The sequence below is a fragment of the Nerophis ophidion genome, linkage group LG07 (genome assembly GCF_033978795.1).
Source record: "Nerophis ophidion isolate RoL-2023_Sa linkage group LG07, RoL_Noph_v1.0, whole genome shotgun sequence".
Taxonomy (NCBI): Eukaryota; Metazoa; Chordata; class Actinopteri; order Syngnathiformes; family Syngnathidae; genus Nerophis; species Nerophis ophidion.
This window is the reverse complement of record NC_084617.1, coordinates 58,550,601-58,574,322: the sequence shown is the minus strand read 5'-3', so window position 1 is coordinate 58,574,322 and position 23,722 is coordinate 58,550,601. Positions and strand designations below refer to the sequence as shown.

Genomic DNA, 23,722 nt, shown 5'->3' with positions numbered 1-23,722 from the left:
ATCACTGTGCATCAGGCATCATTAAATGAAATCATTCAGGAGGCGACCACTGCCTCGTGATCTTTTGAAGAAAAAAAACAAACTTCAAAAAGGTTTCACAAGCCTCATAATGTCTTAACATGAGCACTCTAAAAATTTTATTTTCCCATTGTTTTGTTGTATTAACAACAGCTTTCATCCGGACTGCTGTTGGATTAGATGGTTTTAATTAGGGCCACACTTATTTTTAGATTTATCTGTCTGCCAGGTCAGATCTGAAATTAGATTTAATACTTCACACAACATCTGCAAATTGTGCTTTGGTTCTTGTGTCAATGAAGATATTAGGACTGTTTAAATGCGCACGCCTTTTCATTGCATTGACAATGAAATTGTGCTTCTTTCCCCCAAACATTTGAATGTAATTTAGCCTTCATTGTATTGGTGTTAGCTTACATAATGTGAACTTTGTCTGTGAATCATAATGACTGAAGAATGTTTAATAAGTAACTTTCCTTCATTGTGTTTTTAGGGAGAAGTAATAAGTATAACCAGATGTGTGGATGACAAATGGCTGGAGGGGAGGATCTCAGGGACCAACCGGAGTGGCATCTTCCCCGCCAGCTACGTGCAGGTCAACAAGATGCCCCGCACCAAATACACCACGGATGACTACTCAGCAGGCCAATTGTCTCCTCTGTCCCCCGGACCGCAGAGTCCAGGACGTCCGCTCCACTCGCCTTGTCTGCAGTCACCTCTGTCCCCTTCCAGTCCCATCTCTGTCAGCCCCACACAAACTCACTCCCCCCTGAAGTCATCTTCACCTCTACCTTATGGTGCTGCTTCTCAGCCACGCTCTCCTGCGTTGTGCAAAGAAACAGCCAATCGATGGTCTCCCGGTTCCTCCAAACCTTCTTCCCCTGCCAATCACAACTGTGCGTCACCTTCTGCTCAGTCACCAGCTTCTGCACGAAGCACAGGAGAGCCAACAGTAAACACTTCCAGATTTAATGATCTCTCGCAGGTCAAAGTTGCTGCATGCTCACACCTGCTGGCTTGCCGTGCTTTTTGATGTATCTGTCATGGTGCCTGACAGGAGATATTCATTCTTCTTTCTAGGGCGCTCTGTCCAATCCTCATCCCAACTCACTCCCACCTGCCCAGGTGCCAAACGCTGACGGTTCCACTGTGGTGCAACAACAACCGTAATGCCACATTTGAGCTACACTTAAGAAAGGTGTTGAAGCTGTGGTGAGTTTCTGATTTCCATGCCTGTTGTTTCAGATACAAAGCAGTGTACAATTACAAACCCCAGAATGCTGATGAGTTGGAGCTCAGGGAAGGCGACATTGTACAAGTGATGGAGAAATGTGATGATGGCTGGTTTGTAGGTAAGAAACCGACTCATTTCTTAATCCTCAGAAAAAGCAAACTATTTCCGTATGTAGTGGTACCCTGGTTTTCGTATGCCCCACTTTGCTTATCACTTGGTTATGGACGAAAATATTTCCCATGATTTTTTTCGTTTGTAGACTCAGTCTATTACTGTCTCTTTTGTTGTCTGACTGGAACCCTAATATGCAGAGACAGCAAGCAAAGTGAAGATAAAAATGTATTCAATGACAAAATCCAGATGCAGTAGGGAAGTGCACAAAAAAATACCCACAAAGGAAACACAGGGAAAACTATGCAGCACAACAAGAAAGAAAGCAAGAAGCACAAGGAAAGCTCTCCCGTCCAAAGGCAAAACCCAGTTACTCAATTTTGGTCAAAACTGAGCTGATAATAATTTTGGAGTTCCTAGGTGATATGCTTTACATTAGTGTATGCGATATTGTAATTTGTTCCGTAAGTAAGCTGTTACGCGCATGGCAGGACCTAGCAACTACCACATAACCGCGTAGATACAACAGAAAAACCTAGTATCTCAAGGGACCAATCGGAGCTTCTTTGTCAGTCGCCTTATTGTCTTTAATGAGACATTTGCACGAATGGGGGCCGACGGTCAACCTGATTATGTGATATTATGGCACGAGGGGATATTTGGAAGATTGGCCCAGGATGTTGCAAGCACCTTCATTAAATGTATTGTTCTTGATTCTTCCCCTTGCATACTCTTTTGGGCGGATAACTGTGGAGGTCAAAATAAAAAACTGGACGCTGTACACGGCTCTTGCCCAATGTGCAAACGCAGAATGGGGCCCACCCGAGATTGTGATAAAATATCTGGAGAAAGGGCACACGTTCATGAGAGCAGATTCAATCCATGGCTCAATCGGCAAGAAAACATCTATACGTTTGATGACTTTGTAAATCTTTGTAAGACAGCATCAAGATAGATTGGTTTTCCTTTGTTTTCTCAAAATCAGCTAGAAGTGAGTTACTGGGTTTTGCCTTTGGACGGGAGAGCTATGCATGTCCTGATTGCCAATCAGGGACAGGTGAGGGAGAAGTGGTGCCAAAATGAGACAAACAAGAAGTGCAAACAGATCTAAGTGTGCTGGACAGGAAGCAATGCAATACACAGGAACATAAATAAAGTCCATACCAGACATGTCATGACAAGAGTTTCTTATAGAGTATAACTGCAAAATAACCCACTGTGGGGCCAAGGAAAGTTGCAAAATTCCAGCACTTTGATAAAGAGGGCAAGAAACACCATTGAAATCAAGGATAGGATAGAATACACTTTATTTATCCCACTATGGGAAAAGGATGTGGTTGCAGTGCAGATACAAAAAGTCCACAAAGAGTAAGGTCCAAAATCACAATAAAATAAGAGGAAAACATCAAAGAACAAAAAGGACATAAAACACATTAAAATAAGAGCAAAGAGCTGATGCAACCAGCTGCCACTTCAGCGGCGCCATTTCTGCGTACAACTTCAAAGTAAAACACAACAACAACAACAAAATAAGAATAAATTAATTGACAAAACAACAAAACAAAAAAAAACAAAAAATTTCAACACCCACATACTGTACACCAGGGGTCACCAACGCTGTGCCCGCGGGCACCCGGTCGCCCGTAAGGACCAGTTGAGTCGCCCGCTGGCCTGTTCTAAAAATAGCTCAAATAGCAGCACTTACCAGTGAGCTGCCTCTATTTTTTAAATTTGATTTATTTACTAGCAAGATGGTCTCGCTTTGTTCGACATTTTTATTCTAAGAGAGACAAAACTCAAATAGAATTTGAAAATCCAAGAAAATATTTTAAAGACTTGGTCTTCACTTGTTTGAATAAATTCATTTATTTTTTTCTTAGCTTCTTATAACTTTCAGAAAGACAATTGTAGAGAAAAAAATACAACCTTAAAAATGATTTTTAGGATTTTTAAACACATTTACCTTTTTACCTTTTAAATTCCTTCCTCTTCTTTCCTGAGGATTCAAATCAATGTTCAAGTAAATTTATTTTTTATTGTAAAGAATAATAAATACATTTTAATTTAATTCTTCATTTTAGCTTCTGTTTTTTCGATGAAGAATATTTGTGAAATATTTCTTCAAACTTATTATGATTAAAATTTTTAAAAAAAATTCTCCCAAATCTAGAAAATCTGTAGAATCAAATTTAAATCTTATTTCAAAGTATTTAGAATTTTCTTTAAATTTTTCGTTCTGGAAAATCTAGAAGAAATAATGATTTGTCTTTGTATATATGTAATATAGCTTGGTCCAATTTGTTATCTATTCTAACAAAGTGCAGATTGGATTTTAACATATTTAAAACATGTCATCAACATTTTTAAATTAATCTTAATCAGGAAAAAATACTAATGATGTTCCATAAAATTTTATTATTTTTTTCAAAAAGATTCGAATTAGCTAGTTTTATTAATTATAACATAGAGTTAAAGGTCTATCCATCCATCCATCATCTTCCGCTTATCCGAGGTCGGGTCGCGGGGGCAACAGCCTAAGCAGGGAAATCCAGACTTCCCTCTCCCCAGCCACTTCGTCTAGCTCTTCCCGGGGGATTCCGAGGCGTTCCCAGGCCAGCCGGGAGACATAGTCTTCCCAACGTGTCCTGGGTCTTCCCCGTGGCCTCCTACCGGTTGGACGTGCCCTAAACAGCTCTCTCGGGAGGCGTTCGGGTGGCATCCTGACCAGATGCCCGAACCACCTCATCTGGCTCCTCTCGATGTGAAGGAGCAGCGGCTTTACTTTGAGTTCCTCCCGGATGGCAGAGCTTCTCACCCTATCTCTAAGGGAGAGACCCGCCACACGGCGGAGGAAACTCATTTCGGCCGCTTGTACCCGTGATCTTATCCTTTCGGTCATGACCCAAAGCTCATGACCATAGGTGAGGATGGGAACGTAGATCGACCGGTAAATTGAGAGCTTTGCCTTCCGGCTCAGCTCCTTCTTCACCACAACGGACCGGTACAACGTCCGCATTACTGAAGACGCCGCACCGATCCGCCTGTTGATCTCACGATCCAAACTTCCCTCACTCGTGAACAAGACTCCTAGGTACTTGAACTCCTCCACTTGGGGCAGGGTCTCCTCCCCAACCCGGAGATGGCACTCCACCCTTTTCCGGGCGAGAACCATGGACTCGGACTTGGAGGTGCTGATTCTCATTCCGGTCGCTTCACACTCGGCTGCGAACCGATCCAGCGAGAGCTGAAGATCCCGGTCAGATGAAGCCATCAGGACCACATCATCTGCAAAAAGCAGAGACCTAATCCTGCGGTTACCAAACCGGAACCCCTCAACGCCTTGACTGCGCCTAGAAATTCTGTCCATAAAAGTTATGAACAGAATCGGTGACAAAGGACAGCCTTGGCGGAGTCCAACCCTCACTGGAAATGTGTTCGACTTACTGCCGGCAATGCGGACCAAGCTCTGGCACTGATCGTACAGGGAACGGACCGCCACAATAAGACAGTCCGATACCCCATACTCTCTGAGCACTCCCCACAGGACTTCCCGAGGGACACGGTCGAATGCCTTCTCCAAGTCCACAAAGCACATGTAGACTGGTTGGGCAAACTCCCATGCACCCTCAAGAACCCTGCCGAGAGTATAGAGCTGGTCCACAGTTCCACGACCAGGACGAAAACCACACTGTTCCTCCTGAATCCGAGGTTCGACTATCCGACGTAGCCTCCTCTCCAGTACACCTGAATAAACCTTACCGGGAAGGCTGAGGAGTGTGATCCCACGATAGTGGGAACACACCCTCCGGTCCCCCTTCTTAAAGAGAGGAACCACCACCCCGGTCTGCCAATCCAGAGGTACCGTCCCCGATGTCCACGCGATGCTGCAAAGTCTTGTCAACCAAGACAGCCCCACAGCATCCAGAGCCTTAAGGAACTCCGGGCGGATCTCGTCCACCCCTGGGGCTTTGCGACCGAGGAGCTTTTTAACAACCTCAGCGACCTCAGCCCCAGAAATAGGAGAGTCCACCACAGATTCCCCAGGCACTGATTCCTCATAGGAAGACGTGTTGGTGGGATTGAGGAGGTCTTCGAAGTATTCCTTCCACCTGTCCACAACATCCGCAGTCGAGGTCAGCAGAACACCATCCGTACCATACACGGTGTTGATAGTGCACTGCTTCCCCTTCCTGAGGCGGCGGACGGTGGTCCAGAATCGCTTCGAAGCCGTCCGTTAAAGTTAAAGTTAAAGGTAAATTGAGCAAATTGGCTATTTCTGGCAATTTATTTAAGTGTGTATCAAACTGGTAGCCCTTCGCATTAATCAGTACCCAAGAAGTAGCTCTTGGTTTCAAAAATGTTGGTGACCCCTGCTGTACACTATGGTGGCCTCTGCAGTGCTCCACATCATCGTGTGCTGCGGTGATGGGCAGCACGGCCAGAAACAGGAACTGACCCAACAAAACAACCAAAAGAGCTGACTCAGTCCTAGGCTACCCACTAGCTCTCGGACAATGGGCTAGAATCCGTCAAGGAGACCGAAGTATCCGACACATGCTCATTCAGCCAGGATACCCATGAAAGTTGTCTATCCTGACGCTCGACGCTAGCTCCATAGTCTCTTCCTCTGAATCTCCTCCAGTCTCTCTCCGCACGTACTCCGGTGTGGCAGAGAGCCAGCAGCTGGTCTCCAAGGCCAGAAGGCTCCCCGGCAGATCTAAAAGCTCACAAAAAAGCACAACAGAAGTCACGACAGTTTCACCTATTGTTGCGCAGTCATGAAAAGGCCCGAACCATAAGGCATAATCCCCATAAAAATAAGAGGGAAACATCAAGAACACAAAGGTGTCATCCACTTAGCTGTTCCTTCCCTTTAGTCATTTCTGCTCATCACTGTCTTAACCAGCAGCAGTCTTTAATAAAGGTAAAAGTGACATCACATGTTTACTCATACCCTCTATTCATCATTTATATGTATTACACATTGTGTACTGCATGTAAAACTATGAATATTAAGGATGGGAATTTTCCAACAACTCACAATTATATTTGATTCTAATTCATGGTGTGACGATTCAATTCCACACAATTCTCAATTCAAACCAATTCTTGCAACATAATTTTTGGTGTATAAATGATCATAAATCCTTTTCACAACAAGTTACAGGTTACAAAGGCTCATGTTGGCTGCTGAAGTAAAGTGAGTAAGCACAAATATGGCATAAACATTTCATTTAAAAAAATAGATTCTTAATGAAAAAAATATACATTTTTGAAAATGATATATAAAAATAAATAAAAATCAAAATTTGTACGTGATGTTTTTGAGCACTTGAGGATTTCTTTTTTTTGGATGTGATTTATGTTAACGTTTTTGGCCGTCCAGAACAAATTAATTGGATTAACAATATTTCCTTTTAGAAAAATTGCTTTAATTTTCGTGCCTTCAACCTTTTGGAATGGATTACTAACAAAAATTGAGGAACCACTATCATTTTTAAATGTCTAATATACCATACAAAGTCGAGATGGTTGCCAAAGAAGAATTTTTGAATATGTCATGTCAGGGCTCCTTTTTATTATTTTTTATTATTATAATATAATTTTAAAGCAGAGTGTATTCAGGGCCTTTTTTGAAGAAAGTGACTTAATTCATTTTATTTTATCTGTTGATTGCTTTTATTAGAAGATGATATATACATTATATACAGTACAGGCCAAAAGTTTGGACACACCTTCTCATTCAATGGGTTTTCTTTATTTTCATAACTATTTACAATGTAGATTGTCACTGAAGGCATCAACATTATGAATGAACACATGTGGAGTAATGTACTTCACAAAATTCGCGAAAACACTGAAAATCCATCCATCCATCCATTTTCTACCGCTTATTCCCTTTTGGCGTCGCGGGGGGCACTGGCGCCTATCTCAGCTACAATCGGGCAGAAGGCGGGGTACACCCTGGACAAGTCGCCATCTCATCGCAGGGCAACACTGAAAATCTGTTTTGTATTCTAGTTTCTTCAAAATAGCCACCCTTTGCTCTGATTAGATGGATGGATGGATGGATGGATGGATGGATGGATGGATAGATAGATAGATAGATAGATAGATAGATAGATAGATGGATAGATAGATAGATAGATAGATAGATAGATAGATAGATAGATAGATAGATAGATAGATAGATAGATAGATAGATAGATAGATAGATAGATAGATAGATAGATAGATAGATAGATTGTACTTTATTGATTCCTACAGGAGAGTTCCCTCAGGAAAATAAAAATAAAAAATACTGTTTTGCACACTCTTGCCATTCTCTTGATTAGCTTCAATAGGAAGTCACCTGAAGGGGTTTCCACTTCACAAGTGTCAGTTTTGATGCCTTCAGTGACAATCTACAATGTAAAAAAATCATGAAAATAAAGAAAACAAATTGAAATGAGAAGGTGTATCTAAACTTTTGGCCTCCACTATATATATATATACATATATATATATATATGTATGTATATATGTATATACGTATATATATATATATACATATATATATATATATATATATATATACATATATATATATATATATATAGGCTTCACGGTGGCAGAGGGGTTAGTGCGTCTGCCTCACAATACGAAGGTCCTGCAGTCCTGGGTTCAAATCCAGGCTCGGAATCTTTCTGTGTGGAGTTTGCATGTTCTCTCCGTGAATGCGTGGGTTCCCTCCGGGTACTCCGGCTTCCTCCCACTTCCAAAGACATGCACCTGGGGATAGGTTGATTGGCAACACTAAATTGGCCCTAGTGTGTGAATGTGAGTGTGAATGTTGTCTGTCTATCTGTGTTGGCCCTGCGATGAGGTGGCGACTTGTCCAGGGTGTACCCCGCCTTCCGCCCGATTGTAGCTGAGATAGGCGCCAGCGCCCCCCGCGACCCCGAAAGGGAATAAGCGGTAGAAAATGGATGGATGGATATATATATATATATATATATATATATATATATATATATATATACACATTCATACACATTTAGGGATGTGATATGTATATATATATATATATATACATATATATATATATATATATATATATATATATATATATATACACATACACACTTAGGGATGGGATATATATATATATACATACATACACACTTAGGGATGGGATATATATATATATATATATATATATATATATATATATATATATATATATATATATATATATATATATATATATATATATATATATATATACATACATACACACTTAGGGATGGGATATATGTATATATGTATATATGTGTGTGTGTGTGTGTGTGTGTGAGTGTGTGTAAAATGTGTTGGCGTTTTTAGCGTCTGCAATTTAGATCTTTATGCCTCTTTTTTTAATGATAGTGCCACAAAATAGCACAAAAACAATGACTGCACTGTTTGAGTGAATTTCTGCTTTTCAAACAAACTACGACAGTGTATCTCAAACTGTGGTACACGTACCATGAGTGGTACGCGGGCTTCATCTAGTGGTACGCCAAAGAACCAATTGTGTGCAGTTTTCAAACAGTGTTACTGTTCAAACTGTGTGTAATGTTACAGTGGCCAAAAAAATCAAATACAATTGCTAAATAAAAACTCTGCCTTGTTTTTTGATGAATATTTTGGCCTACTACACTAATGTATTTTAATGTTGGTCATTGTGTTGGTACTCAGAGAGCCAAGTGTTTTCTCGGTTGAACTGATAAATGTTGGCAGTCGGTTCCCCCTATAGTAGACAATGTCAAGCATTGCTCGTCTTGCTTTATTCACTTACGCAATAAAACTTAAGCAAGCCCATGGAATGTTGTTCTTCGGTTGCGTAATACGTAATTGTCTTTATTCAACAGGTACGTCAGAAAGGACTCATGCTTTTGGGACTTTTCCTGGGAATTATGTGTCACCGGTTTGACTTCCTGTTTGACCACATTCACCTGGATATTCACGAGCAGAGCACGTTTGTTGTTGCCCACCTTTAGCAGACACGCATGTTCACAATAGTTGTCTTGGGAAGACATGAAGACGTCCTCACCTTCCGTTACGAGTGCATGTGTGTGTTGCACTGGCTTATGGGCGTTGCCACACTTACCATAAGAGAGACTGGATGCTGAAGACACTGCTTTGAATGCAAAATCTACCATTTTGTTCCACAGCTATTTGCGCATCCAGCAAATCATACTTTTTTCCAGAGACCAAGCCTGCTCTTATGTCCTGCATCTGGCCAACACGTTGACACCAGACAAACCACTGAATTATGATTTTGAAATTTTTGGAGACTCACTGATTAACATTTCCATAAAATGTCTGTCACAGATTATCTTTCAGAGCTTTGAAGACTATTGAAGAAACAACGTGACCCTCTTTAGTTAAATATGCCAATATGAGGTTCAAGCCTTTCCACAAAGCTAAGTTTTTATTACGTCCACAGGTTTATGGCTATTCATTGTTAAATGTCAAGTTAAAGTTAATACCATTTGACAGGATGTTAAAGATGTAAGTTTCTTTAGTCACTAACTTCAATATCAGGTAAATTTAGACAAAGCCTCCACAGCTAATGACTAATATGGATGGGATAGTAACCACTACCGAGGATGTCGTAGTGGTTTGTGTTGTGATTTGTGCAGCCCTTTGAGACATTAGTGATTTAGGGCTATATAAATGAACATTGATTGATTGATTAAATTATCCATCCATCCATTTTCTACCGCTTATTCCCTTTTGGGGTTGCGTTAAACAGCCTCATTCTGATAGTAGAACCAAGTATAACCTTTGTAAGCCTTATCTTAGATATTAAGTTATATTTTATGATACCGCAAAGATTTTTGTCTAAATCATGTAGCCTACAGATGATTGTACAGTGTAACCTTTTTGTCAAAAATTGCAAACTTTAATATATGTGCCTATGGAATGTTGGATGTTTACAGTATGTGTGTTATTGTTCCTGTTTTTAAGATGTGAATTAAACATTGCTGTGTGAAGCAGAAAGAATCCTGTATTGTGTATGAACAAACGGGCCCTCAGAAGGAAGCAAAAGCAAGGCAATTACTGTCAGTAATTGCATCAAGAACGTGTTAGCTATGCTGTATATATTGTATATATATATATATTGTGCAGGAATGGATTAAGCAAAGAAATCCAACAATGTACTAATATGATCCCCTTCAAGAAACTCTTCAAACTTAAAGTGTTTACAAAGTACAAAAAAGAAGAACCAAGATAAACATTCTGAATTAAATTAATCGATCCATTCATTTTCAAGATAATCTTACTCCTCTCACCATATGAAATATAACTTACTTCACCAATCATTAATTATTTTTATTGTTATTACTTGTGGAGTATATTGTGAATAAATTGAGAACCGGAAGAGAACAAAAGTTTCAGCAACTGCTATGTAAAGGAAAAGAGGTAGGACTAAATAGGCTCTGCTTTTTCGTACTCCTTTTCGAACATGTTGAATAGAGAAACTGGAAAATGTGATATATCATGTTGTATGCCTGCATGTTCCAAATAAAATCAAACACAACTCAAACTCAAACTCAGTATTACTGTATATGTTTTGAAACTAAAACACAGTGGTTCTCAAAGGGGGGTACGCGTACCCCTGGGGGTTCTTGAAGGTATGCCAAGGGGTACGTGAGATTTTTTTTTAATGTTCTAAAAGTAACAATTCAAAAATCCTTTATAAATATATTCATTGAATAATACTTCAACAAAATATGAATGTAAGTTCATCAACTGTGAAAATAAATGCAACAATGCAATATTCAGTGTTGATTTTTTGTGGACATGTTCCATAAATATTGGTGTTAAAGATTTATTTTTTTGTGAAGAAATGTTTAAAATTAAGTTCATGAATCCAGATGGATCTCTATTACAATCCCCAAAGAGGGCACTTTAAGTTGATGATTACTTCTATGTGTAGAAATCTTTATAATTGAATCACTTGTTTATTTTTCAGCAAGTTTTTATTTATCCATCCATCCATTTTCTACCACTTATTCCCCTTGGAGCCGTGGGGGGCGCAGGTGCCTATCTCAGCTACAATCGGGCGGAAGGCGTCGTACTCCCTGGACAAGTCGCCATCTCATCACAGGGCCAACACAGATAGACAGACGACATTCACACTCACATTCACACACTAGGGCCAATTTAGTGTTGCCAATCAACCTATCCCCAGGTGCATGTCTTTGGAAGTGGGAGGAAGCCGGATTACCCGGAGGGAACCCACGCAGTCACGGGGAGAACATTCAAACTCCACACAGAAAGATCCCGAGCCCGGGATTGAACCCAGGACTACTCAGGACCTTCGTATTGTGAGGCAGACGCACTAACCCCTCTTCCACCGGGCTGCCTGCAAGTTTTTAATTACTTTTATATTATTTTTTCCAAATAGTTCAAGAAAAACCATTACAAATGAACAATATTTTGCACTGGTATACAATTTAATAAATCAGAAACTGATGACATAGTGCTGTATTTTACTTCTTTATCTCTTTTTTTCAACCAAAAATGCTTTGCTCTGATTAGGGGGTACTTGAATTAAAAAAATGTTCTAAGGGGGTACATCACTGAAAAAAGGTTGAGAACCACTGTTATAACATACCAGATCAGAATCAGAATAAGAATAGCTTTTATTGCCTTTGCTTGAGAACGGGTTCACAAACTATACATAAAACACAGAATAGGTAATAAAAAGAGCTGTAACTGAGCTATTAGATCTTGTTATTGTTCATGTGCCTGATGGCCGAGGGGAAGGTGTGTTGCTATAAAGTTCTGACTGAAACTGTACAGTAACTTAGTAAGATTCATTATTATGGAATTATTGAACAGTTAAAGTTAGGGCTGCGAATCTTTGGGTGTCCCACAATTCGATTCAATATTGATTCTTGAGGTTGCGATTTGATTGTATATCGATTTTTTTCGATTCAACACGATTATTGATTGAAAAACGATATTTTTACGATTCAAACCGATTCTGTATTCATTCAATACATAGGATTTCAGCAGGATCTACCCCAGTCTGCTGACATGCTAGCAGAGTAGTAGATTTTTAAAAAAAGCTTTTAGGTGGATACTGTAGATAGATAGATAGATAGATAGATAGATAGATAGATAGATCGATCAATCGATAGTACTTTATTGATTCCTTCAGGAGAGTTCCTTCAGGAAAATTAAAATTCCAACAGCAGTGCAGAGAGTTGAGATCAATTTAAAAAGTAAAAAGTAAATAATGGGGGTTTGAATGTAAACAAAATAGAAAAATATTAAAATAAGAATAAAAATAAAAAGCAACAATTTATAATTATAAAAGACAATGTTTTATCAACTGATTGCAATAACGTAAACTTGTTTTAACTATTAAACGAACCAAAAATCTGCGATGAGGTAGCGACTTGTCCAGGGTGTACCCCGCCTTCCGCCCGATTGTAGCTGAGTAAGGCGGCAGCGCCCAACCCGCGACCACGAAAGGGAATAAACGGTAGAAAATGGATGGACGAACCAAAAATATGACTTATTTTATCTTTGTGAAAACATTGGACACAGTGTGTTGTCAAGCTTATGAGATGCGATTTAAGTGTAATCCACCGTGACACTATTGTTTTTTTTTAATTTTTTATAAATGTCTAATGATAATGTCAATGAGGGATTTTTAATCACTGCTATGCTGAAATTATAACTAATATTGATACTGTTGTTGATAATATTCATTTTTGTTTCACTACTTTTGGTTTGTTTTGTGTCGTGTTTGTGTCTCCTCTCAATTGCTCTGTTTATTGCAGTTCTGACCAGGGGCGTCACTAGACCTAATAGTGTACTGGGGCACACCTGGGGCACAAATAATTCATGTGAGCGTGCAAAGCGCGCAAGCAAAAACATTTTTAGCACTTATTTATCATAAAAAATACATAAATAGTGCTTTAAACTATGAAATCATATCAGATTATGTTGTATGGATCTTTGATTAGCTGAAATTAACTAATTCATTTGACCTACTTGTGCACTTTTTTACTCCAGACTTCTAAACTGCTACTGGTTAAAAGAAAAATGGAAGAGAAATTAATATTTTTGAAATATATATTGCAGTAATCATCTGCAAATTTAACATCTACAAAAGTAAAACAAAAAATAAAGCACCCCTACATCTCTGGGTTCTTTTATATTATTTAATTTCCATTTATGGCAATGTGGCTAATCCTATTTCAGATACACAAAACTATAAAATATACACAAAACAATAAAGCCACAGTAGTAGAATAAATGAACAACTGTTGTATGTCTGTTCAGGGAATCATTTTCTGAGAAGTAAACTGTAACGTCTCGTTTTCATTTTTGCAAAGTGGTCAATCACTCTGGACAGACATGGAAATATTACAGTAACTGTTATACAGTTGACCAGTGGTTCCCAACTGCTGGGTCGTGACATAAAAGTGGATTGTGTGTCATTTTCAGTGAGTCGCAGTCAGATGTGTGCATGAAAAAAAAAAAAGTTTAGGGAGAAAAAAATCAAATTGTGGCAACAAAACCAGATATTTTTTTCCATTTTTCTACTGACTATTAGTGAGTATTTTAGCAAAAGGCAAACCGACTAACAAGTTGAAGGAGGACTCAGGACAGACATGGAAATATATTTAAAAAAATCTAAATGGGGCAACAAAACCCGATATTTTCAGCCATCTTTCTGAAAACAAATACAGAAATGTAACAATTTTTTCTGGAAACAAAACCAGATGCTTTAGCTGTAGCCATTTTTCTGGTGACAAAACAAGATTATTTTAGTCAAAGTCACAACGATTAACAAGACAAGTCTACTGTGCTATTTTTCTGTGAAATAAACTTGAATGATTTAAAAATTTGGCTCACAACTTGATGATATGGAAAAATGTTTTTCTTCCTGAAGATAAACCATTTGAGAAGCACTCAACTCACACATGCTTACTCCAAATCATCATTGATGCAGAACCAGCAGACAATAACCAACATTATGTTTCATGTTCACTGAAAATTCCCCCGACAGCTCGTGCAGCAAATGAATATGTTTGTCTTGATACAAGGAATACGGTTAGCTGACTTAGCATCAACTTAAGACAATGATGTTGCCTAACTAGCTAGGACTTCACTTACATCTCTCATTCCTTGCTGCTTCTTCCCTGCTGCGGGCGAATAACTTTCTGATATCCATTTAGGAGTTACAGTTTGAGTCAAATCAAAATCAAAATAATATAATTAACACATTTTTGTTGGCTAACGTTACCTACCTCAGCAGTGATTCGCATCCCCTCTCTCAACAGAAGTCTCGATCTGCACGTGAATAAATTACCATATTAATTAGCCATGTGCTAATTGTTACGTGGAGTGAATACAGTAGCAATCAATTACCATACTAAGTAGTATGTGCGCTGTTGTCTATGTTATGTAGACTTAAAACGCTGAAGTGTTTTTTTTTATTGGTGAAATTTTTACTGGGGCACTGCAGAATACACTGGGGTACGTGCCCCAGTGAAATCTGTCTGGCGACGCCCCTGGTTCTGAATGTTGCTGGGTCAAGTTTCGTTTTGGAATTGGATTGCATTGTTATGGTATTGCTGTGTATTGTGTTGTTGGATTGATAAAAAAAAAAGAAAAAAAAAAGTAAAAAAATCAACAAAAAAATCGATTTTTTTAAAAATGAGAATGATTCGGAATCGCACAACGTGGGAATCGCAATTCGTATTCGAATCTATTTTTTCCCACACCCCTAGTTAAAATAGTTTCCATACTCAAGTGTGTATCAGTGACTAATGTTTATCATGGTGATTCAGGCTCCTTAGATAGTAGTGCGTCAGTCAAAGTGATTGTTTGCCGCGCCTGCATGACACGTGACCCCAATGAGCCAATTAGCTGAATCACCTAAAAACTTCCGGACGTGCCACCGATACTACGCGCTGCTACTTTTCTCCGGTAGAGGGCGCAAATGTGTACCAAGCGCGGACGCCGTGGGGGTTTGCGGGAGAAACGGCTCAATTATCATCACCGGCGGGGGGAACACCCTCGTCTCCTCCCGGCCCTGCGGTGCGACACGCCCCGGCTTGCTGCCTTTGACAAACCCTTTATTTTGGTGGCGGCACATGGTAGCGCGGAGTCATCCCAGTGAACGCGTCGCTCTGCGCAGCCGCAGGTGGGGTTGAGCCCTCTTCAAAGACTCAAAAGAGACACTTCATTGAAAAAAATAGCAACTTTTTTCGAAGCAATTCGTGTTTAAATACATTGACGGAGGACACCCGGGGTTGAGTTTGGTTGAGGAGGCGTTTTGTGTGTTGGTGCAAATAGCTAACAGGTGGGGACGACGACACGCAGCTTGGTAAGTAACATATGGCGTTTACTACCAAACACTTGTGACGTCAGCATGTACACATTTTATATATATATACACACTTGGGAGTTGTATGTGACTACGTTAACATAGTATTGTTGTCGTGTTTTGTTTAAAATAATTATATTTTTTTAAGAACCCAATCAAAAATATAATGTGCAAAACCTGTATCTGCTTTTACCTCCACCTCGTAGTTACATTTGTTTCCACTCTTAACTAAAAAGTGCTGACCTTAACAATTCTCAAGGATGTCAGATTACATAATAGATTACATCGGGGCTATTCAACTACAGTCATTCCTCCTTTACAGCCTTGATGACCGCGATAAATTAATTTAACCATCAAATGTCCATCCATCCATTTCTACCGCTTGTCCCTTTTTGGGGGGGTGCTGGTGCCTATCTCAGCTGCATTCGGGCGGAAGGCGGCGTATACCCTGGACAAGTCACCACCTTATCACAGGGCCAACACGGATAGACAACATTCACACACTAGGGCCAATTTAGTGTTTCCAATCAACCTATCACCAGGTGCATGTCTTTGGAGATGTGAAGAAGCCGGAGTACCCGGAGGGAACCCACGCATTCACGGGGAGAACATGCAAACTCCACACAGAAAGTTCCTGAGCCTGGGATTGAACTCAGGACTACTCAGGACCTTGGTATTGCGAGGCACATGCACTAACCCCTGTTACACCGTGCTGCCCTCCATCAAATGTATAAATCAAATATTTGCGAAAGCATAAGAAACCTGTTTACGACCTTAAATACGTTTTTCAACATTATGAAAGCCCACTTTAAACTTCAAATAGTTTAAAAATACGGAGACTGTATTCATTTTTAGCTAGCGACTAATTATGTGTTTCCATACACAGTGTGGAGCCACTCCACCTAAACTAATAATAATGCCCTCCCGTCATGGCAAATACACTGCACTTTTCTGTATCTTAAAGTACTTTTTCAATTTTTAATTTTTTTTGCTGCAGCTAGTACATATACTGTAATATTCCATCCATCCATTTTCTACCGCTTGTCCCTTTTGGGGTTGGTGGAGCCTATCTCGGCTGCGTTTCAGGCGGAAGGCCGTGTACAACCTGGACAAGTCGCCACCTCAATATTGTACATGGTATTTGGGATTTGTTATATATTGTATATTTGAAATATTATATATAAAAAATGCAAAGATTGCATATGTTATATTTTATATTGCTACTTATCCCCTTCGGGGTTGCAGGGTGCGCTCAGCTAAAATCGGGTGGAAGGCGGCGTACACCCTGGACAAGTCACCACCTCATCACAGGGCCAAGACATTGACACTCACATTCACACGCTAGGGCCAATTTAGTGTTGCCAACATTTTTCGTCTACTTAAAACAGGCATTATCCTTTCCAACCTTACCCTTTCCATCCTTTGAAACTGAGCTACTGTGTGGAACAATTTCCCTGGTGGATCAATAAAGTATATCTAAGTCTAAATAAAACCATTTTGGTCACCTTTACATTTGTTTAATCCAACATAGGCTGAGCCAATCCGTGGCCGTGACACTAAGCAGTGCACTCTGATTCTTCTAATGGCTAATATGCTGTAATATTGACATTTTTAGTTTATTTAGATATTTGTATGCTAGAAAATTCTTAATTTAAGTCCACAAATTTGTAAAATATCCTTTTCTTCCGATAAAATTCCGCAATTTGAAGATATGGCGAGGGGCGACATAAAATTTGCTCTGGGCCTTAATTCTAGGAAGCTAAGGATCGGTCTGCCAGACTTCTCCTTTTACTATTTGAGAACCAGCGTCCTCTGTAGTGGACATTTGTGTTAATCTTTTTCCTAAAAAAAGTTAGCCCTGTGTTGCAAAAATAAGTGATTTATTTTTTCGGGAAAAAGTATGTTGTCGCCATCGCATATTAATCAATTTTCTTGCCAGTTGCAAACGTCCATCTCCTCTAACTGAGACTATTCATTTTTAGTCCCTTGGCTGACGAGCAGCTCGCAACTAATTATGTGTCTTCATACCCAGCCTGGAGCCGCTCCTTCTAAGCTAATAATAATCCCCTCCCATCACGGCAAATGCACTGCATTTTTTGTATCTTAAAGTGCTGTTATCACTGGAGGATGAGTTGGAACATGTTGCACACTGCGGAAGAAAACAAGGAACTTGTTTAAAAATTGCCTTTAATATTGTTAAACTGTCAAAAGCCCTCCACCCATCCATCTATCTTTTTCCGCTTATCCGAGGTTGGGTCACGGGGGCAGCAGCCTAAGCAGGGAAGCCCAGACTTTCCTCTCCCCAGCCACTTCGTCCAGCTCTTCCCGGGGGATCCTGAAGCGTTCCCAGGCCCGCCGGGAGACATAGTCTTCCCAACGTGTCCTAGGTCTTCCCGTGGCCTCCTACCGGTCGGACGTGCCTTAAACACCTCCCTAGGGAGGCGTTTGGGTGGCATCCTGACCAGACGCCCAAACCATCTTATATGGCTCCTCTTGATGTGGAGGAGCAGCGGCTTTACTTTGAGCTCCCCCCGGATGGCAGAGCTTTTCACCATATCTCTAAGGGAGAGCCCCGCCACCTGGCGGAGGTAACTCATTTTGGCCGCTTGTACCCGTGATCTTGTCCTTTCGGTCATAACCCAAAGCTCATGACTATAGGTGAGGATGGGAACGTAGATCGACCGGTAAATTGAGTGCTTTGCCTTCCGGCTCAGCTCCTTCTTCACCACAACGGATCGATACAACGTCCGCATTACTGAATGCCGCACCGATCCGCCTGTCGATCTCACGATCCACTCTTACCCCACTTGTGAACAAGACTCCGAGGTATTTGAGCTCATACCAATTGTTAGGGTCAATAGCACTCAAAATATTTCAATTAAAACATTTATAGTCAATATGTGTGATCGGTATCGGTCGTTCTCACTCATGGATCATCGGAATCAGTTGCATAAAACCCTAATTGGAACATCTATTGTGAAAATGTCAATGCAAGATTCTACCAATGTGTTTATTCATACTGGTCCAAGTTTCTCTATACAACAGGAGTGCTTTAATGTTCTCAAGTGATTTAATTTGCTGCAAAAATATTGAAATTTCTCCCTAAGTTTTAAACTGAAGTCGAGGGGCCTGTATGGTCTCATTCCAGCGCCGCCAGTTGAATATCACTGGATCAGATTGTCTTCGCTAAGGTGGAAATTACAAGTCAATTTGCGTAAATGGATGTAACTAATTATAAAAAGGTGAAGATTACAAGTCATTCTGCGTAGATGGATGTAACTACTTATAATAACACACCTCAGCCCACACAAGGTGGACCTCCTTCATCCTTCACATGGACCGGGAGCAGGTAATGCTAATTAGGGAGTCAAAGTGATTTGTGGAGGTTCTACACCAGGTGCAGTGTGAAAGGATTTTATGGCAGTATTTGACACCTTCACGGCTCAACTGCTATCTTCTCCACAGCTGTAATTTTGGTGGTCAGAGCTCTCAAATAACAGTATTCAACTCAGGCCCCCCTTGCTACTTCTCTTTTTTCTAAAAAAAATAAAATAAAAATAAGTGTCTAGACTGCACCTCCGGGTCATGTTAGGAAATAAAGCGTTGTAGAGTTGCTGTGCAGCAGGTGAATAAACACTCTCAGAAAACTGCAAAGCAGGCAAGTTGTTGAGGCTTTCTTGTTCTGGAAAGCACATGCAATGCTGACAGGAAGTCTGTTTAAAGAGTTTTTTTTTTCAGTCTGTAACAGAGCTTTCTTCCACATCAAATTACTTTTCTATTAACAGCACATTGTATAATGTGGAGGATGTTTTCCCCGCTTTTGCCAGCCTCTAATGTGACTAAAAGGGCAGGGCATCCTGTCTGCTGCAGGATTATTCTTAACGTGAGAGCAACTGAATGGTGCGTGCAGAGGATGTGGTGAATTTACTGATCATCAGCCAATGCCAGGTGAGGTGTGGGGACATGAGGGGGACTTATAGGGCAACATAAGTGTAGCTGACACTTGTGTCAATGTCGTATCATAAGCTAAACATTGCACAGCAGGGGGCTGTAGGCCCAGTGATAAACATTATTACAGGTGGTCCTTGGGTCACAAACAAGTTGTGTTCCGACTACTGTCCTGTAGGTCTTTAACTTTCGATTTTTTAGTAATCAACCCTGTATTAACCGGATAAACCACTCTTTGCTTAATGTCTATTTTAGGGTAAATACAGTGGGGCAAAAAAGTATTTAGTCAGCCACTGATTGTGCAAGTTCTCCTACTTAAATGATGACAGAGGTCTGTAATTTTCATCATAGGTACACTTCAACTGTGAGAGACAATGTGAAAAAAAAATCCAGGAATTCACATTTTAGGAATTTTAAATAATTTATTTGTAAATTATGGTGGAAAATAAGTATTTGGTCAACCATTCAAAGCTCTTATTGATGGAAGGAGGTTTTGGCTCAAAATCTCACGATACATGGCCCCATTTATTCTTTCCTTAACATGGATCAATCGTCCTGTCCCCTTAGCAGAAAAACAGCCCCGAAGCATGATGTTTCCACCCCCATGCTTCACAGTAGGTAGGGTGTTCTTGGGATGCAACTCAGTATTCTTCTTCCTCCAAACACGACAAGTTGAGTTTTTACTAAAATGGATACATGGATGATACAGCAGAGGATTGGGAGGATGTCATGTGGTCAGATGAAACCAAAATAGAACTTTTTGGTTTAAACTCAACTCGTCATGTTTGGAGGAAGAATACTGAGTTGCATCCCAAGAACACCAGACCTACTGTGAAGCATGGGGGTGGAAACATCATGCTTTGGGGCTGTTTTTCTGCTAAGGGGACAGGACTATTGATTCGTGTTAAGGAAAGAATGAATGGGGCCATGTATCGTGAGATTTTGAGCCAAAACCTCCTTTCATCAGTGAGAGCTTTGAATGGTTGACTAAATACTTATTTTCCACCATAATTTACAAATAAATTCTTTAAAATTCCTACAATGTGAATTCCTGGATTTTTTTTCACATTCTGTCTCTCACAGTTGAAGTGTACCTATGATGAAAATTACAGACCTCTCTCATCATTTTAAGTGGGAGAACTTGCACAATCGGTGGCTGACTAAATACTTTTTTGCCCCACTGTAGTTAAAATATACACGTTTTCTGCTTGTTGTACCTTTTTGGCTTTGTTCACACCGCACACCAAATCTGATTTTTGTCCCCTCAAGTGACATGGATCACATTTTTTTTTTGCCAGTCTAAATGCTCCGAAGGAGGACCGGGCGATATGGCCTTTTTTTAATACCTCAATATTTTTTAGGCCATATCGCGATACACGATATATATCTCGATATTTTGCCTGAGCCTTGAATTAACGCTTGATACATATCACACCAGTATGATGATTCTATGTGTCTACATTAAAACATTATTGTTCATACTGTATTAATATATGCTCATTTTAAACTATCATGCAGAGAAGGAAATCACAACTAAGTCAATTTACCAAAACTGTATTTGTTAAACAGTTATTAAGCAGTGGCACAAACATTCATTTCATTACCAAAACAGAACATGCACGATTGTCAGAGACATTTTAAAACAAACTATTAGTGCACTTTTGTGCATGATGTCACTATGATGACATATCAAAACAACACTAAATTAAAGTGCACTTTTTGTATAGAATCCAACTACAATAGTTTAAAACAAATAAAGTGCATTTTTATGCATGACTTTGTGGGCGTATGGCACCGAATGGAGATGTTGAAATGCGCAGTAAGCACTCTTCATTCTCTAGCACAGGGGTAGGGAACCTACGGCTCTACAGCCAGATGTGGCTCTTTTGATGACTGCATCTGGCTCTCAGATAAATCTTAGCTCACATTGCTTAACACAATAAGTAATGAATAATTCCGCTGGTAATTGCAGTGTTAAAAATAATGTTAAAAATATAAAACATTCTCATGCATTTTAATCCATCAATCCGTTTTCTACTGCACCTGTTCAAGAGGTCGCATTAATGGTAAGAAGTATTTGATTTATTATTGGTTATCTTCAGAATGACATTGTTATTAAAAAGAATAAGAGCCTTATTATACTCTAAAAATGTTGGTATTACTTAAAAATGCACACATTTAGTTATATTCAATGTTAAAAAATATTATATGGCTCTCACGGAAATACTTTTTAAAATACTTGGTTTCATGGCTCTCTCAGCCAAAAAGGTTCCCGACCCCTGCTCTAGCAGGTGACTTTTCAAATGATGCTACATATTTGCAGTAATTCTACTTTTTGTAGCAACGCTTTAGCACCACACTTGACAAATTACGGTTGTCTGTTCGGCATATTCCCACTTGAAGCCAAACCACCGCCAGACGATGGACCCACTTCTGTCTTTCTTGGGAGTTAATTCTCCCTTCATTTGTTACCAGATTCGCACCTTCTTTCTCTCGTATTACCGTTAGCACCACAGCTAACGTTACCCATGCTGCTACCTCTCTGCTCCGCGAGGGCGTAAAAGTATGTGACGTATGTAAGAAGGTGCACTTGCTGTCTGTGAGAAGGAGAGACAACAGATTGGGAAGAGCCTGTAGTGTAATGCCAGCAGCTAAAAGCAACTGCGTGAGAACGTATACTCAAATATCACGATATAGTCATTTTCTATATCACACAGACAAACCCGCGATATATCGCCCAGCCCTACTCCTAAGTTCTTCAAATCTGATAATTCCGCATCAGACTCAGGCCACATGAGGAGGTAGTCCAAATCCGATTGGAATCTGATCTTTTCAAATGTGACTTCAGTCTAAATGACAATGTGACCTGAATGCAACTTTTTCGTCAGCTTTGGGCAAGCGGTGGTAGACACTTCATCACAACATCTGGTGAGCAAAGTCTATTTTCGACAGACAGACTTTTGGTGCATCACTAGTCCATAGTGCGCAAAGAATTGACTATAAGTAATATATAAATATATATTTTGATTCCAAAGCGATTGTTGAACGACTAGAATCAGTGCTCTGGTGTATTTGCTTACACGTTATGTACATTGCGTAAGTTGTTTATGTGAGTTGAAAAATAAATGGGTTGTACTTGTATAGCGCTTTTCTACCTTCAAGGTACTCAAAGCGCTTTGACAGTACTTCCACATTTACCCATTCACACACTGATGGAAGGAGCTGCCATGCAGGGCGCTAACAAGCCCCCATCAAGAGCAAGGGTGAAGTGTCTTGTTCAGGACACAACGGATGTGACGAGGTTGGTACTAGGTGGGGATTAAACCAGGGACCCTCTGGTTGCGCACGGCCACTATTCCTCTGCGCTAAGATAGCTTCATACTCATGTCTGTGTTGTCTACTTAGCCTTAAAAAGACTAGAATCCTCCCAAATATATTACACTATATGTATTCATTCATACTACATTATATTACTTTCATTGAGTTTCACATTAAACAGTCATTAAGGTGTGCTCTTTGTTTTTATAATACTTATAATTAATACATTTCCTTTTCTTCTACACACTGCCATCAATATTCTACCTCACACTTGGTAGACAATTTACTTAGTTAACTAAAAAAGAAAAGTGGTGTTGTCTCTTTTTAGTGTTGCGACCAGCGGCTAAATATTACTGCACCCACGTTTTCGTCCGCCGCATGCACATAACTACTTATTTTTCTTTTTGCATAGTATCGATAATGTATGGGGGTGTGTTGTTCATGAGCACGAAACGTTGTAACATGTAATGGAATGCCTGTAAGATTTTACTTGGTATCATCTTACAGGTATTGAGTAATGACACTCTCCCCATCCTAATAGCGCATAGGCTGTGCAATTTACAGGTATGTCCCGGGCTGTGATTACTTTGAATGACACATGAGCACTATTAGTGATAGCAGCCATACCATTTTAAACGTGTGACAAACACCTCAGCCAACACCCACAGACTAGATTTGTTATTGTTTGGTGTTTTGTCATCTCCTTAGCG

General features: G+C 39.9%; 2 protein-coding genes across 11 annotated transcripts in view; both read left to right on the top strand.

Moving 5' to 3' along the window:
• The window catches only part of sorbs3 (sorbin and SH3 domain containing 3), a 73,616-nt gene extending 63,223 nt beyond the window's left edge, over nucleotides 1-10,393 (top strand). For 6 of the 8 annotated variants that reach the window (XM_061906702.1, XM_061906700.1, XM_061906705.1 and 3 more), the window contains 4 exons: nucleotides 512-1,003; nucleotides 1,099-1,184; nucleotides 1,264-1,370; nucleotides 9,256-10,393. In XM_061906702.1, the coding sequence (XP_061762686.1) occupies nucleotides 512-1,003; nucleotides 1,099-1,184; nucleotides 1,264-1,370; nucleotides 9,256-9,317 (747 nt within the window). In that variant the 3' untranslated portion in view covers nucleotides 9,318-10,393. The remainder of the gene's footprint in view (nucleotides 1-511; nucleotides 1,004-1,098; nucleotides 1,185-1,263; nucleotides 1,371-9,255) is intronic. The other 2 variants (XM_061906706.1, XM_061906703.1) reach the window with 2 other exon arrangements.
• Nucleotides 10,394-15,338: 4,945 nt separating this feature from the next.
• The window catches only part of pdlim2 (PDZ and LIM domain 2 (mystique)), a 55,619-nt gene continuing 47,235 nt past the window's right edge, over nucleotides 15,339-23,722 (top strand). Inside the window, exons 1-2 of one of the 3 annotated variants that reach the window (XM_061906696.1) lie at nucleotides 15,340-15,746; nucleotides 19,617-19,694. The gene's annotated coding sequence lies outside the window, so the exon portion shown is untranslated. Of the gene's footprint in view, nucleotides 15,747-19,616; nucleotides 19,695-23,722 lie in introns of all 3 variants that reach the window. The other 2 variants (XM_061906698.1, XM_061906695.1) reach the window with 2 other exon arrangements.